Raw genomic sequence first — 16,125 nt, 5'->3', positions numbered from 1 at the left:
TGACAATGACCCGAAACACACAGCCAGGGCAACTAAGGAGTGGCTCCGTAAGAAGCATCTCAAGGTCCTGGAGTGGCCTAGCCAGTCTCCAGACCTGAACCCAATAGAAAATCTTTGGAGGGAGCTGAAAGTCCGTATTGCCCAGCGATAGCCCCGAAACCTGAAGGATCTGGAGAAGGTCTGTATGGAGGAGTGGGCCAAAATCCCTGCTGCAGTGTGTGCAAACCTGGTCAAGAACTACAGGAATGGTATGATCTCTGTAATTGCAAACAAAGGTTTCTGTACCAAATATTAAGTTCTGCTTTTCTGATGTATCAAATACTTATGTCATGCAATAAAATGCAAATGAATTACTTAAAAATCATACAATGTGATTTTCTGGATTTTTGTTTTAGATTCCATCTCTCACAGTTGAAGTGTACCTATGATAAGAATTACAGACATGCTTTGTAAGTAGGAAAACCTGCAAAATCGTCAGTGTATCAAATACTTGTTCTCCCCACTGTAATAATTTCTGTTTTTAGAGGGAGAGAAACCAAAGACCTACAGTCATCTCACAAGTGTTCCAGTCGAGGCCAGCACAGGTATTGAACCAGCATCTGTAGCAACACAGCTTGCTATGCAGCATCTTAGACTATTGCGCCACCTAGGCACTGTACAACATGACCGGTCGGGAGTGGGCTACAGTACTACAGTAAGATCAAAATTATCCTTACAAAATAAAATTATAAAAAACTTAGTGTAGCAACAGTTTTAATAAGTAATACTGAAGTCGTGCACAATTATCAGTTTCTATTTAGGTTTATGTCGCCCATTCAGTGCTCTAACTCCCCCTTACGCTGGTCTGGAGCAATTAAGTGGTGACGCAGGGTACCATATTAAACCACAAATTACCTCTAAGTACCGCAGCATAATCGCAAAACCTTTAGTGGAGCAATCACTGTCGTATGAAATACAACATATGCTATGTGATTTGTTGTGTGTATGTGGAACACCAAGTGACCATGTCACTTGAATATCCATGTCATGATTAAAACCTGTCAGCAGTGTTAGGAATGCCCTAAATGCACACACCTTACACACACACATATGGACACATCATACATGCAAACACAAATTCACTCTAACTAGCTGGATCTAAAATACGCATAAAAACAATGTGCGCATTTCCCCACCAGAGGTGTTTCCATAAAGTTGACTTGTTAAAAGTCTGTGCGTGATGACGTAGTGCACATAAAAATAACTTTTGCAGTTCAATTACCATGTACCGATCGATACAAGTTAACTGGGGTTCCATCGCATTTTCAACTCTACTGATGGTTTTGTCACATAGGGCGATTGTGCCCACTCTGGTCTTGGTACATGCGCTCTAGCCAACAGCTCACAGATACAGTGCGGCTAGCCTACAACATGATGAGATTATTATGGACAAAATAGCAAGATTATTTGTATTTGTCATACAGCAGTCAAGTATCGATCATCATGTCATCAGAATAAGACCCTTGATATTTATTGCAAAGGAGTAATTGATTCATTTTGGAGGTATTTGACCCAGTTGTGTTCGAAACATGAATTATTTCTACATAATTATTTCTAATGATTATTTCTCAATTCAATAGTGTTCGAACAAAACAAGTAAATTAAGTAAATCTGTCATAATTTAATGTATATATTACCTGTTTCCATTATGTGTAACTACTGTCCAAAATGTAATTACTGTCCAATAAACTGCATGCTTTTCTGAGTCATAGTGGGAGGACCACACACTGTGACTATTATCATATGACACCTAGTTTACTTCGATGTGATGGTTATATAAATATTTGCACATAAAGGCATTTCCACCACCATTTCTTGCATATTGAATTTTACCGACACCATGTCGAACGAACCATATTATCTGTCTGCATTTATAAAGTTGTACCAATCTCACGCGCTCACTCACACAGACACATACACACCTAATACCGAACCTTCACAATGAAATCGATTGCTTTAAATTGGCTGTCTCAGCATTCCTATTTTTGGTTAATTAGTAACTAGTCTTAAGGTTTCTGTGAGGTCATCAACAGTCGCCCACTCTCTCCAATCTCCTCTTTTGCAATGTGTATACATACCACTGAAGTAAAAAAAAAATTAAATGGCCCTGTGAGGCAGTAAAAGTATTAGGAACTGAAATCTCTAACATTATGCCTTTAACTAAATCTCTTCCTGTGTGTTTACACTCTTTACTCTCCCCGGTCTGCACACACGCAAGACATATAGCCCACTCATGCAAGCACAAATACATGCACAGACACACACACACACACACACACACACAGACCTGAGAAACGATCCTGGGGGTCAAGTGATGTTCCAACCCGCCCCTTGACCCAACACAACCTGGCCACTCTGCACCTGTGCCATGTGCATTATGGTGGAGCACCAGAGTGGCATTTAACTCACAGCTTAATCATAATCAGTTTTACGGGGGGAGAGCGCCATCCTGTTAGTGGGCATATGCTCATATCATGGTTAAAGACTCACTATTCCCTCAGGGGGGCTATGTGGGGAATGTAACAAGTGGAGTGTGGATACTAGCAGCCGATTGCCATGCACCCCTCCAGGCCTCCAATAACAACGCTCTCCATGCTCCCACGCCCCCCCACTCTGTCATCCCATATTGCTTAGAGCCAGCCAACTTAAATGGTGGTGGGGGGTGTTGAGTTTGTGTGGAGAGCTAGGGAAATAGGTGGCAGGAGAGACAGACAGACAGACAGAGGAAGCGAGTGAGGCAGAGAGGAAGATAATTTAGAGAAAGCACCTGACCAAAGAACGGGGGAGAGATGGAGGGTGTGTGTGGGGGGGAGGGGGGGGGTGGAAGAGGATGCACAGACAGAGAGAGGAGCAGACAGAAAGACAGTAGATGAGACTTAAGACGGGGAGAGAGTAACAGATTAACGGGGGGGCAGAAAGAGAGAACTTGTGTCCAGGGTTATCGCTGGCCAGAGTCGAGGATGGCGTTTGCCAGCTGACAGCTTGAGATAGAGCGTTCGGGCAGAAGAACGTAGTACAGCCAGCTTCTGCTGGTGTGTATGTGAGTGTGTACAGCTCTAGAGCTCAGTGACTGTCTGTCTGTAACGCCGAGACGGGGAACATATGCACAGGAGCGCAGGAGCGGCAGAGCAAGGTGACAGACAGTCAGTCCTCAGTCGCCCAGAGGCATATAACACCAGCAGCACAGCGTCACTCACTGTACTGTCCTCGTCTTCTTAGCAATGACAACCATCTGCTGCCTGCCTGGCTGATACTGCATTGAATGGGACTACATGTGAAAGGAAGATATACTACTATTGTAATGAATGCTGTAGGCTACGTGTAACTGTTATCTACACAGCAGGAAAGGCTAACTGTCAAAGTAAACTCGACCTCTTGATTATTAAACCAAAAATGAACTGTCAACTGTCAATGGATATATGCAGTATAAACTTACTTGCGCATGTTTCACCATACTTCAATATACTGTACAATGTACCATGTTGCAGCAATTTGATAATATCAAAGATCCCTCCAACCAGTGGACAAATATGGAAGTACTGGGCAAATTGAGTCCATATAAGAGACCGGTATATTGGGATGAAAATGTGTCCATTTATCACTTTACCTGTTTTGGCAAGACATTATGTATTACCATAGTTGGTAGCACAAACATACAAGTATGCCTGCATTTTGCGATGAAGGAAGTCAAAAGAAAACTCTACAGGACGGGTGTTTTAGAATCTATAACACACTGAACTAACCATGCGTTTTTAAACATACAAAAAGCTATAGACCAGTCAATATGCTTACTGTAGCTTACAACACTATTGAGAATCAGGATGGTGCTTTGCATGCGCCTCTGCAGCTACCTAAAGAGGGTTAATCAAATTTATAGCAGCATGACAATCCATGCCCAAACCATATTATTAGATATATTAGTGATATATATCATGATTAGTGCTGTTAATGTCTTATTATCCACCTCCATTATCCTAATTTAGATACTGGACATAGCTATTCATAATTAAAATAATTTGTATTACTTTTCCTCCTAATTTGTGCTCGTCTCATCATTCAACCAAACGAAACATATCATACTAAATGGAGTGTCTTGGATTTACGTACAGAATAATAGTAAATACTCTGAGACCATTTTGCAACATGACACTTCGAAACAGGTGCAAGCACTTCAAACACATTGCATGTCCAATTTAATCATCTAAATTTTCGTACTTCTGTTAATTACTTGTGGACAACATTTACGACAGGCAAACAACCAATCATTCTGAAAGCCATATACCCTTTTAAACATATCCACAATAAAACTTAATCAGCAAGCAGTATAAAATATTGCACTTCAACTCACCTTGAGCTGCCGTTCCTCGGGTGCTGAATACACTTGCTATCAAAGTGACCACATGCCAAATCATAGTACTATTGCCAACCAGAAAGAAACCTCATCATATCTCAAAGTGTCCCTTGCAAGAAACCTTTCATTGCGGAGCCCCCAGGTCAATAAACGCGCTATCTGCTGCTGTTGATATCATTTTTATCATGCCCTGCACCATACTGCTGACTTTTTCACCGGCGCTTTCCTTCTCTCTATCCCTCCCCTGCACTCCTTTCTCATCCTCTCTCGCTTAGACAGAGCACCTGCAACACTGAGAGGAGAGCAGACGCGTCTAGATGGCAAATCTAACATGAAACCGAGCATGACAATTTAGCTATTAGATCCGCCTCCGCATTATTTTTATTGGTGAGTTTGGGAGGGTTTGGGGCGTGGATTGGTTTCCCCACTGTCGCTCTGGAGGCACTACCGGAATACCAGACGAGCCCTGTTTCAAGGTGAGTTGGAGCGTGAAGTTGTACAAGAGCCGCAGAATCATGCGCAATAACAGTGATAGAGAGAGTGATAGGTTCTGGATCGAATAGGCAAGTTCCTCTATCTAAAACATAATTGCACTCACTAACACGAGCGGAGAGTTAGGATTCCAAATATGTCTTCCATCTTCATGGGACTTGATGCAAAAACAATGAGGCGACTTGCAGGTGCAACCTGCTCGCGCTCCTACACTTGACGGTGAGCGGTCCACCGTGCTACTTTATCATACACTAATCGTTTATTGACACAGACTTTAATTAAAATATTTTCTACTGATTCATGGCGTTCAGGAATATTGGATTACTTCCTACATGGAACTATAATTCAATATTGCCATCAACCGAAGCGCAACATGCGTCATTCTGATATAGCCCTGAGTAGAGCTACGCCAACGTCTAAAGATACTGCTCATAAGTCCGTGAAGAACACATCTCGATAGTTTCTCGTGTTTTCTGAGGATAGTTCCCCTTTCCATAGGTCAAATTGTAATTGCTTGCGCACAACTATTCTGTATCTCCACCGCAGAGAATATCTATTCTAATAGTTAGCCCACCAGTCGTAGGCTATTACACTTTTGTAATAAGTTATTAACTATTTGTGTAATTACAACATTATTTGATGAGCTTTTTATTGTGTTGTGTGTACTATACCATATGATTGGTTAATGTCCTATGTAGGCTGTTCTAAAGGCTTTATGAATGCATATCTAGCCGAATGTGTTACCAGTGTGGACAGAAGATTTCAGAGGTACATTATATTAGTGTAGCCTACATGCAGAACACACTTTGAAACGTAAACACGTGCCAATTAATCTGGAGTAATGAGGGTTTTTTTTACTGTGAGGGTTTAAATACCATCATAAGAGCTTTAAATAATATATGTTTAGTCCAGTGGATTTGATTTTAAACCACATAATACACAATTTCTAAACTATTGGGAGAAGATATTAGTATTAAAAGTGTTAAAACAATAAGTAAGGAAGTAATTTGTGTATGATTTGCAAAGTAGCACTATGCAAACAACAGTAAATCCTTCAGTCGTAATATGGACACTTTCTTCCGTAGCTAGTAGGCCTCGTACAGTGGGAATGGTTTGCTATTTCAGACGTTTTTAATGGAAGCATTGGTGGACTGCCAATGCTTTCTGACCCTCAATTATGCCAGCCTCTATATGACATTTTACAGCTGGGCAGCACTCAGGTTGACACTTAACCAAGATGCACTGTATCTCTCATCTTCAATGTTTATTTCTACGTGCTGGGCCCAATAATTCTTTGGCATCAAAATACACTTGGACAGGGGATCGTGGACAAATAAAGTTTAATGCATGATAATATATTATTTTCTATTGCCCTACAAAGCTACAGCCCTTTCAACTAAGTGACAAAACTAAATATTTTACCTAATCAATGTAAACGTGTCATTATGTAAGATTTACTCTTGCACACTGTTAGCATAACGTGATTGATTGATTGTACAGTATAAATCCATTTAACAAGCTCTGAACTTTTAAAGGAATGATTAATATTCTGCTGGTTGCCTAATGATACAACCCACTATCACAAATTATCATGCAATAGACAAATTACTTTTGAAAATTAGTGACAGACACATTTTTTGTGTCCACCACACAAATGTGTATACAGTGCATTTCAATCACAGATTAACCTAACGTAGGATGTGAAAAAGAAACTCCTGAAACTAGATTCCCAACATATGGTGTTGATGGCAACAACAAAAAAGCTGTCGGGGAAGGTTCTCTTCTGCACTGTTCAACCAATCCAATAAATGTGGAGGAGGATTTAGGATGGATTGTCGTCTTGTTAATGTCTAAAAGCGGAAGTCGCGTCACAGGCTCTCTTTACATTTCCCCAGAAGACCGGAAGATCCAGTTGTTGGCGACTGAGCAGTGGTTAATCACAGATAAAGGCTGTAGGTTACTTAAGACAAAAATGATAGAATCAAGGTTGGTCAGGGAGGATGGGTGGATGTGTAATGCGAAGGTCTAGCAACCCAAACATTGCATGTTTGAATCACATGATGGACCACTTTAGCATTTGAGCTAATTAGCAACTTTGCAACTTCTTTTTACTTTTGAACTACTTTGCCAGAGCTCCTCTGTCCAGCGCGGCCAGAGCCTTCCTCCTCTCCAGTGCTGTCGGAGTCTCCCGCCTGTCCGGTGCTGCCAGAGCTTCCGCCCCTCAGTCCAGAGGCGCCAGAGCCCCTCAGTCCAGAGGCGCCAGAGCCCCTCTGTCCAGCGCTGCCAGAGCCTTCCTCCTCTCCAGCGCTGCCGGAGTCTCCAGTCTGCCCAGCGCCGCCTGAGCTGCCCGTCTGCCCAGCGCCGTCTGAGCTGTCCGTCTGTCCAGAGCTGCTAGAGTCTCCCGTCTGTCCAGAGCTGCTAGAGTCTCCCGTCTGTCCAGAGCTGCTAGAGTCTCCCGTCTGTCCAGAGCTGCTAGAGTCTCCCATCTGTCCAGAGCTGCTAGAGTCTCCCGTCTGTCCAGAGCTGCTAGAGTCTCCCGTCTGTCCAGAGCTGCTAGAGTCTCCCGTCTGTCCAGAGCTGCTAGAGTCTCCTGTCTGTCCAGAGCTAGATTCTCCCGTCTGTCCAGAGCTGCTAGAGTCTCCCGTCTGTCCAGAGCTGCTAGAGTCTCCCGTCTGTCCAGAGCTGCTAGTCTCCAGTCTGTCATGAGCCGCCAGTTAGCGTGGAGCCGCCAGTCAGCGTGGAGCCGCCAGAGCCGCCAGTCAGCGTGGAGCCGCCAGTCAGCCAGGATCCGCCAGAGCTGCCAGTCAGCCAGGATCCGCCAGTCAGCCAGGATCCGCCAGAGCCGCCAGTCAGCCAGGATCCGCCCGAGCCGCCAGTCAGCCAGGATCCGCCAGAGCCGTCAGTCAGCCAGGAGCTGCCAGAGCCATCAGTCAGCCAGAAGCTGCCAGAGCCGTCAACCAGCCTGAGCTATCTCTCAGTCCTGAGCTACCCCTCAGGTCTGAGCTACCCCTCAGTCCTGAGCTACCCTTCAGTCCTGAGCTACCCCGTAAGTCCAGAGGTGTCCCTCAGTCCGGTGGGCCTTTTGTTTAGGGTTCCCAGGTCAGGGTCGGCGGCACGGGTCGCCGTTCCTAGGAGACCACAGAGGCGGACTAAGACTATGGTGGAGTGGGGTCCACGTCCAGCGCCAGAGCCGCCAGCGCGGACAGATGCCCACCCAGACCCTCCCCTATAGGTTCAGGTTTTGCGGCCGGAGTCCGCACCTTGGGAGGGGGGTACTGTCACGTTCTGACCCTAGTTATTGTGTTAATTGTTTGTTTTAGTTGGTCAGCACATGAGTTGGGTGGGCATTCTATGTTTTGTGTTTCTATGTTGTTTTTCTGTGTTCGGCCTAGTATGGTTCTCAGTCAGAGGCAGGTGTCGTGAGAATCACACTTAGGTACCCTGCGTTTCACTGTGTTTTTGTGGGTGATTGTTTATGTGTCTGTGTTTTACACCACACGGTACTGTTTTCGGTTTTGGTTATTCACGGTACGTTTATCGTTTTGTATGGAGTGTTCAGTTTATGTGTTTAAATAAAGACCATGGACACCTACCACGCCGCATATTGGTCCTCTGATCCTTCTCTCCTCTCCTCTTCAGACAAAGAGGAGGAAAACCATTACAGCATGTGTCCAAAACAGAGTTCTATAATCCTACAGCAAACACAATCTCAGAGACAAGCCAAGTACAATCAAAGGTTCTTTATTATAAATTCAGCTTTTACAACAATGACAATACACAGTATCACAATGTATAAAGGAGCTAGGATTTAGGGCTATAGGCTAACAATGACCAACGAGGAAACTAACACAGCAGTTGATTCACTTACAGAGCGTTGGCATATGTTTGTTCGGCTCTACCCAGGCAGGTTTTGTTTGTTTGGCTCTACCCAAACAGGGTTCGGCTCTTCCTCCCAAGCATGGGTCGTTAATCGATAGCTAGTCCGGTAGTCAATGACTGGTTCAGTCATCAATAGCAGATTTGGTGGCTACTTGCAGGGCTATCTCTCACTCTATGCTGGGCCTGCTGGGTTTTAGCGCTGGGTGTAGCCTCTCACAGCTGCGTCAGGCATGACCCCTGTGTCTGTAGTTGTAGGGGACACAAAACATACAATTAGAGCATGTACTGGCCAACAATTGGTGTCACACTCGCACTTTCTAAACATGTACTTTCCTTTAGAAGGGCTATAGAGAGCGTTGTGATTTCTTTTTCCCACAGCAGGCGAACAGCAGCACCAAGGTGGATGTCAAGGGGTCCCCGGTCCGAATGGTGCCTGAAGGTAAGTTCCTTTTAACTCTCGTTCTAGGGTGTGTTTAGCAATATAGTTCTTGGAGTGAGAAGGTTATAGGGAATTGGCAACAGATGTCTCAAGTCAATATAGTCCAGGAATGGGCAACTTTGATGGGAGTGGGGGCCACAAAAAATCTGAACTCATCATGAAGGGCCGCAGTTGCTACCCATTTTGCCATGGGGTGTAGAGAAAATGTTGTTTTAAAGCTAGTTTGCTGCAATTCTACACATTTTACCATGGTGCAAAGAGAAGATTTAGCCATTTTAAAACTCATTTCATGCTAGTTCTTTAATTTAGAGTTAATTTAGTGCAATTCTACTCATTTTGCCATGTAGTGGAGAGGAACATGAGCAGTTTTACAGCTTTATGTCCTGCAATTCTACACATCCAGACTCACATTAACCATCTCCAATCCAAAGTTAAATCTAGAATCGGCTTCCTATTTCGCAACAAAGCCTCCTTCACTCATGCTGCCAAACATACCCTCGTAAAACTGACTATCCTACCGATCCTTGACTTCGGCGATGTCATTTACAAAATAGCCTCCAACACTCTACTCAACAAACTGGATGCAGTCTATCACAGTGCCATCCGTTTTGTCACCAAAGCCCCATATACTACCCACCACTGTGACCTGTATGCTCTCGTTGGCTGGTCCTCGCTACATATTCGTCGCCAAACCCACTGGCTCCAGGTCATCTATAAGTCTTTGCTAGGTAAAGCTCCGCCTTATCTCAGCTCACTGGTCACCATCACAACACCCACCCGTAGCACGCGCTCCTGCAGGTATATTTCACTGGTCATCCCCAAAGCCAACACCTAATTTGGACGCCTTTCCTTCCAGTTCTCTACTGCCAATCACTGGAATGAATTGCAAAAATCACTGAAACTGGAGACTTATATCTCCCTCACTAACTTTAAGCGTCACTTGTCATAGCAGCTTACCAATCGCTGCAGCTGTACACAGCCCATCTGTAAATAGCCCATCCAACCAACTACCTACCTCATCCCCATATTTGTTTTTGTTTTTCTGCTCTTGTGCACACCAGTATTTCTACTTGTACAACCTCATCTGCACATCTATCACTCCAGTGTAAATTGCTAAATTGTAATTACTTTGCCACTATTGGCCTATTTTTTTTGCCGTACCTCCTTACTTAATTTGCACACACTGTATACAGATGTTTCTATTGTGTTACTGACTGTATGTTTGTTTATCCTATGTGTAACTCTGTTGTTTTTGTCGCACTGCTTTTCTTTATCTTGGCCAGGTCGCAGTTGTAAATGAGAACTTGTTCTCAACTGGCCTACCTGGTTAAATAAAGGTGAAATAAATAAATAGAAATTGTGTCATAGGGTGGAGAGAAATGCTTGCAGTTTTTCATATGATCTGAGTGAGATTGACGAAGAAAATCAATGGGTTCTCCCTGGGCTCTAATTCAACCTTGGTTACAATAAATTTGGATAGCTGACCACTAGACGAATTTGACAATTAAAAACTCTTAGTCACTCAATTATCCATTGTCAGCTATCAATGACTGACATAACAAGAGAAAAACTGTTGAAGCTCAACAAAAATGTGAAATTGCAACTTGTGTATTCTACTATTCTACCTCTGTTTTGAGGTAGAGAATTGATCCAAGGGCCTTCAAAACCGCGGGCCACCAGTTGGCCATCCCTAATGTAGTCCATACCAATCTGGGGAATCACAGCACACCATGCAAGCAAGCAAATAGTTCATGCAATTAAATTTCACACAAATTTCACATTCTGACATTCACAAATGAATGTAAAAGGCAATCGTTGTAAACAACACACAGCACACGTGATTAAAATGCACTCATTAATAGGCATGATGTAAAATAATAAGACCTGCTGATTAGTAATATACAAATAATGGCAGTACCTAGTTTGATAAGAGTCAGTGTCAGTTGTTGAAAGTATTAATTACAGTAATTTACCTACTTCTCTCATTATTGGAGTGGAAACGTTGTTTGCAGAGTTCACAACCTGCCACACTTGCGAGAAACAAGTTTGGATTTATTTCATAACCATGATTTACAAGTTTTTTAAAACATTCTTTCATTGTCTTTTGTTTTGAGTGCTCCATGTAAGCATTGACCATGTTCCTGGTTTCTCGTTAAGGGGGCATACTGCTGAGAACACATAGAAGTAGGCCTACCTGGCCTGCTGCATGTAAATGTAGGAAAGTGCCCATTTAGGGATATCTCATTTCTGATCATCTTAACTCACCATGTCCACCACTAATAAGCTGAGCTTCTCTGTCATTTTTTTTTTCACCTCACTGAAAAAGTCAGCAAAGTCCATTTCTTACCTCCATTGCAATTAATATAGTTCCTCACAGTATTTGAACATTCTTTCCAACACTCTCCCGGCCTTGATAATCACCAAGCCTCTGTATGAAAGAGCAAAATATCATGATCTGATTATCCCATATATCCAATGGAAATGTCATTAAAAAAACAGCTGTCTGTCCTGAGCCCACTGGCAGAGAAACTATGAGGAACCGGAATAGGCTAGTTGATACAATGTTGCAAGTTCTCTAGGGACAGCTTCAGGCCAGACCCATGCTGATTGATTTTATACAATATTGCACTTCACTAGTGATAGCTCAAGTCAAGACAAATAGAAAGGGAGGCAGACAGACAAAGTAGAGAGAGAAATGCGATTGAAAGAACCTGAATTTTCATCAGTATGTTTTCTACTGTTTTTATTTGTTGGCTTTAGGCCTACAGTGCTTTTTCAAAAAGTATTCACACCCCTTGACTTTTTCCACATTTTGCAGTGTTACAGCCAGAATAAAAAATGTATACAATTTAGAGTTTTTGCCACTGGTCTACACAGAATAGCCCATAATGTCAAAGTTAATTAAAAATGAAAAGCTAAAATGTGTTGCGTCAATAAGTATTCAACCTCTTTGTTATGGCAAGTTCAGGAATAAAAATGTGCATAGCAATGATCATCAACCAACTTGACAGAGCTTGAAGAATTCTGAAAAGAATAATGGGCAAATGTTGCACAATCCAGGTGTGGAAAGCTCTTAGAGATTTACCCAGAAAGACTCACAGCTGTAATCGTTTCCAAAGGTGCTTCTACAAAGTATTACCTCAGGGGTGTGAATACTTCAGTAAATTAGATATTTCTGTATTTCATTTTAAATAAATTAGCAACATTTTCGAAAAACAAGTTTTCACTTTGTCATTATGGGGTATTGTGTGTAGATGGGTGAGAAAATAAATAAATTGGATAAATGTTCAATTCAGACTGCTGTAACACAAAATTTGAAATATTTTGTCAGAGGCTGGTGCTCTCGCATTAGTTGAATTGTAACTTTATTCAGATTTTGATGATTTGCCCCGTGTCAATGATTGAGAAACGAAAACGTTATTATTTAAATTAAACTTTTCCACGAAAATGTGCATATAAAAATAATCATAACTGGCACGCAGATTAGTGATCTGACGTGCTGTATTGTTCACGCCACGCTGCTCGTTCACGCCACACTGTTCGTTGGTAAGAGAATGCCCCTTCTACCTCTCAACTTGTTGACAGGTGTTTGGCTCACTGCCCCGCAATTTTCTTGCTTCTACAGCACCACCTTGCGAGATGGTCATCTCCCGCTCGTATAGTGTATGAGAAAGTCCTCTGTTTTCTCTCTGTTTGTCGTATTGGTGTGTGACTACAGGCTAGCTAGGCTAATTGGGCTTCCGTGTCTCTATTAACAGGAATTTACAAAACATTTGCTATAAACCACAGTGAGTTCGCAAATACAGCCCGCACTGTGCCTCCTAAAACAAGCCTGTGAATTGGCAAACACACAAGCAGCACACACTTGAGTCATCACACATCCATATTCAGATGGGACAGTTATATCACGATATGCCCCCCTCCACATTTTCTTTAATATAATCTATGGACATAGATAGTGGAACCCCAGAATTAGATAGTGGAACCTCAGCTTAGCCGAAGTTCCAGGGAAATGACTTGTGATTTTCTTCCCCTTGAGAGTTTTTTTTCTCCAGAATCTTCCCTTGCTGAACATAGTCAGCACAAAATAATAACAGCATACCATTACCAATGAACCGGGCTAATGTGACTTCCCCTCTCTCTTTCTTAACAGCATTGGTTAATCGAATAGGGTGTAGATGAGACCCTGTGGTCACATCAAACATGATTACGACTTTCCACTCCGACACATCATTACTTTTGTTTTTCACTACCTTCACCCTCTTCACTGTCTCAACACTAGAACTGCCACTGTCGTCTGCAGCGCTTATAGCAGGGCCTTTCACTACCTTCACCCTCTTCACGGTCTCAACACAAGAACTGCCAATGCTGCCAGCAGCGCTTATAGCAAGGCCTTTCACTACCTTCACGGTCTCAACACAAGAACTGCCAATGCTGCCAGCAGCGCTTATAGCAGGGCCTTTCACTACCTTCACGGTCTCAACACTAGAACTGCCACTGCTGTCTGCAGCGCTTATAGTAGGGCTTTTCACTACCTTCACCCTCTTCACGGTCTCAACACAAGAACTGCCAATGCTGCCAGCAGTGCTTATAGCAGGGCCATTATTTTTTCTTTTACTTTTCACCACAGACCATCTAGGTCCATGACTTTCATCATCCCCACCCGTACCATCAGAACTATCATCCATGTCGACCACAGTCCAGCATCCTACCACAATATAGAACAATGGATTCTATTTCGCTTACTTGTTTGAAGTCGAAACTCGCCTCTGCCTCCTGTCCTATTTCTCAATTGCCTAAATAGCTGCCAATCAGCTAACAAGCCAGTTTGTCTAGCCTCGGCCCAGGCTTAATTTCTTATCAAGAGGTCTGAGAGTACAGGAGAGTAGCATGGGTTAGTTCTGGTTTTTGCATCTGAGTCACTTGAAAGTGGCATGTTTATCATCCAGAGAGGTAAAACTGGATGATAAAAATTCAAGTGTCAAACAGTATGCAGCTAGTAGAAAAAAGCTCTGAATAATATAGATCATGAAGGAACGCCTGGGGGAGAATGGAAAAAAACCCATCTTCACAATAATACGAGGGTTAGAGTTTTTCAATTTGGTATCTCTAATCCAAGCAATAGGGCAGTGGTCGCTGATATCATTTGCAAAAACACCACTAGCCAAATGCTTATGAGGATGGTTAGTCAGGATGAGGTCAATCAATGAGGAGTTTTCTAGGTTTTTCACAATAATCCGAGTGGATTTCTTTATCAGCTGAGTCAAGTTGTACTCAAGATGGACATTCTTCAACTGATCTGAGGCATGTGTAATCCATTCAAGATTTAGATCTCCTAACACAACCAGTTCAGATACCAGAAATGTTTTAAATATCCAGAAATAATCTCACCAACCTCCGCCAAAGCAGCTGGGGTAGACCGCAGCATTAAATATGTGCATATTTTGGCTTATGGACACTTTTATGGACACAGCTGACATATTTTGGGGAAAGAGATGCTAAGAGAGCATGATGCCACAAGAGAAGATCTTACATAAATAGCAATCACATCTGAAAATGTTGTAGTCCGCAATGGTAACATACTTACCATAATCAAATTATTCAGCCAAGTCTCTGAGATAACCAGAACATCTGTACTTGTGTCATGCACCCAGACATCCAGAAAGTCCAGTTTAGACATCAGGCTTCGTACACACATTTATATGTAAAAGTTCAAGCCCTCTGCGAGATTTGCAAACAGCAGGAGCATTAATGGCGACACAAGAGTCAATATAACAGGATAAGCTAGCCACAACAGGCTTCCTGATTGGATACAAAGTTGCAGAGCTAATAGTAGAATTCAGATAAATGTACACATGATTGCTGTTGACAATACCCCTATGCTTATAAGCACATGTAGCAAAATGATAGATTGATATAAAGCTATAAATAGCACAGGTGGAGATAACAAAATTGGGTTCCTTACAGGAGCTAACAGAGCTATGAATGAAAATTAAATTAACAAGCACAGAATTACTATTTACAATACACCTATGGGAAGCTGTGGCGGAATGAAATCGCTGCGATTTAATGGAAGTAAATACCTTTGAGGAGCTTGATTTGATCAGTCATTGCCTCAGCGCTGCCTTGTATTTTTTGAACAGGATCCAGGCACCCAAATGATTAGGGTGGATCCCATCCTCCTTATAGAGCATCCTCTGCTTCCAAAAGGTGTCAAAGTTGTCTACAAAAGCTAAACCTAAGGAGCTGCAGTAGTCACGTAGCCAGTTGTGAAGTGCTAATAGCTTGCTAAAACGTTCACTACCTTGACCAGGCGAGGGCACAGGGCCAGAAATGGTAGAACGTTTTTTGGTATCCAGCAGAGACTCAATAAATTCTTCCAAATCCTGTTTCAGACATTCCGAGCTAACATTCCTAAAGTCATTAAATTCCACATGGACTACAAATCAAATCAAATTTCACTGGTCACATATACGTGTTCAGCAGATGTTATTGCGGGTGTAGCGAAATGCTTGTGTTTCAAGCTCCGTGCAGTAATATCTAACAAGTAATATCTAACAGTTTCACAACATGTACCCAAAATACATGTTAATCTACGTAAGGAATGGATTCAGAATATATACATATATGTCAGAGCGGCATTGGACTAAGATACAGTGGCATAGTATAGATACAGTATATACATATGATGGGTGATGCAATATTTACAAACAATTAAAGTGACTAAGATACTGTAGATTAGTATACAGTACAGTTTACACATATGATATGAGTAATGCAAGATATGGAGACATTATTAAAGTGGCTAATGTTTCATTTCCTTAAAGTGGCCAGTGATTCCTAATCTATGTCTATAGGCAGCAGCCTCTGATGTGCTGGAGATGGCAGTTTAGCAGTCTGATGGCTTTGAAGTAGAAGCTGTTTT

General features: G+C 42.5%; 1 protein-coding gene and 1 long non-coding RNA gene across 9 annotated transcripts in view; one reads left to right on the top strand and one right to left on the bottom strand.

Annotated features, from left to right (window-relative positions):
• The window catches only part of LOC110533527 (protein turtle homolog B), a 192,222-nt gene extending 187,472 nt beyond the window's left edge, over positions 1-4,750 (bottom strand). For all 8 annotated transcript variants that reach the window (XM_090186172.1, XM_090186171.1, XM_090186177.1 and 5 more), the window contains exon 1: positions 4,388-4,750. In XM_090186172.1, the coding sequence (XP_090042298.1) occupies positions 4,388-4,451 (64 nt within the window). In that variant the 5' untranslated portion in view covers positions 4,452-4,750. The remainder of the gene's footprint in view (positions 1-4,387) is intronic.
• Positions 1-16,125, top strand: part of LOC149979968 (uncharacterized) — a 70,288-nt gene that overhangs the window by 4,506 nt on the left and 49,657 nt on the right. The window lies entirely within an intron of this gene.

The sequence above is a fragment of the Oncorhynchus mykiss genome, chromosome 10, assembly GCF_057628025.1.
Source record: "Oncorhynchus mykiss isolate SJ-2025 chromosome 10, ASM5762802v1, whole genome shotgun sequence".
Taxonomy (NCBI): domain Eukaryota; kingdom Metazoa; phylum Chordata; class Actinopteri; order Salmoniformes; family Salmonidae; genus Oncorhynchus; species Oncorhynchus mykiss.
This window is presented reverse-complemented; position numbering and strand designations above follow the sequence as displayed.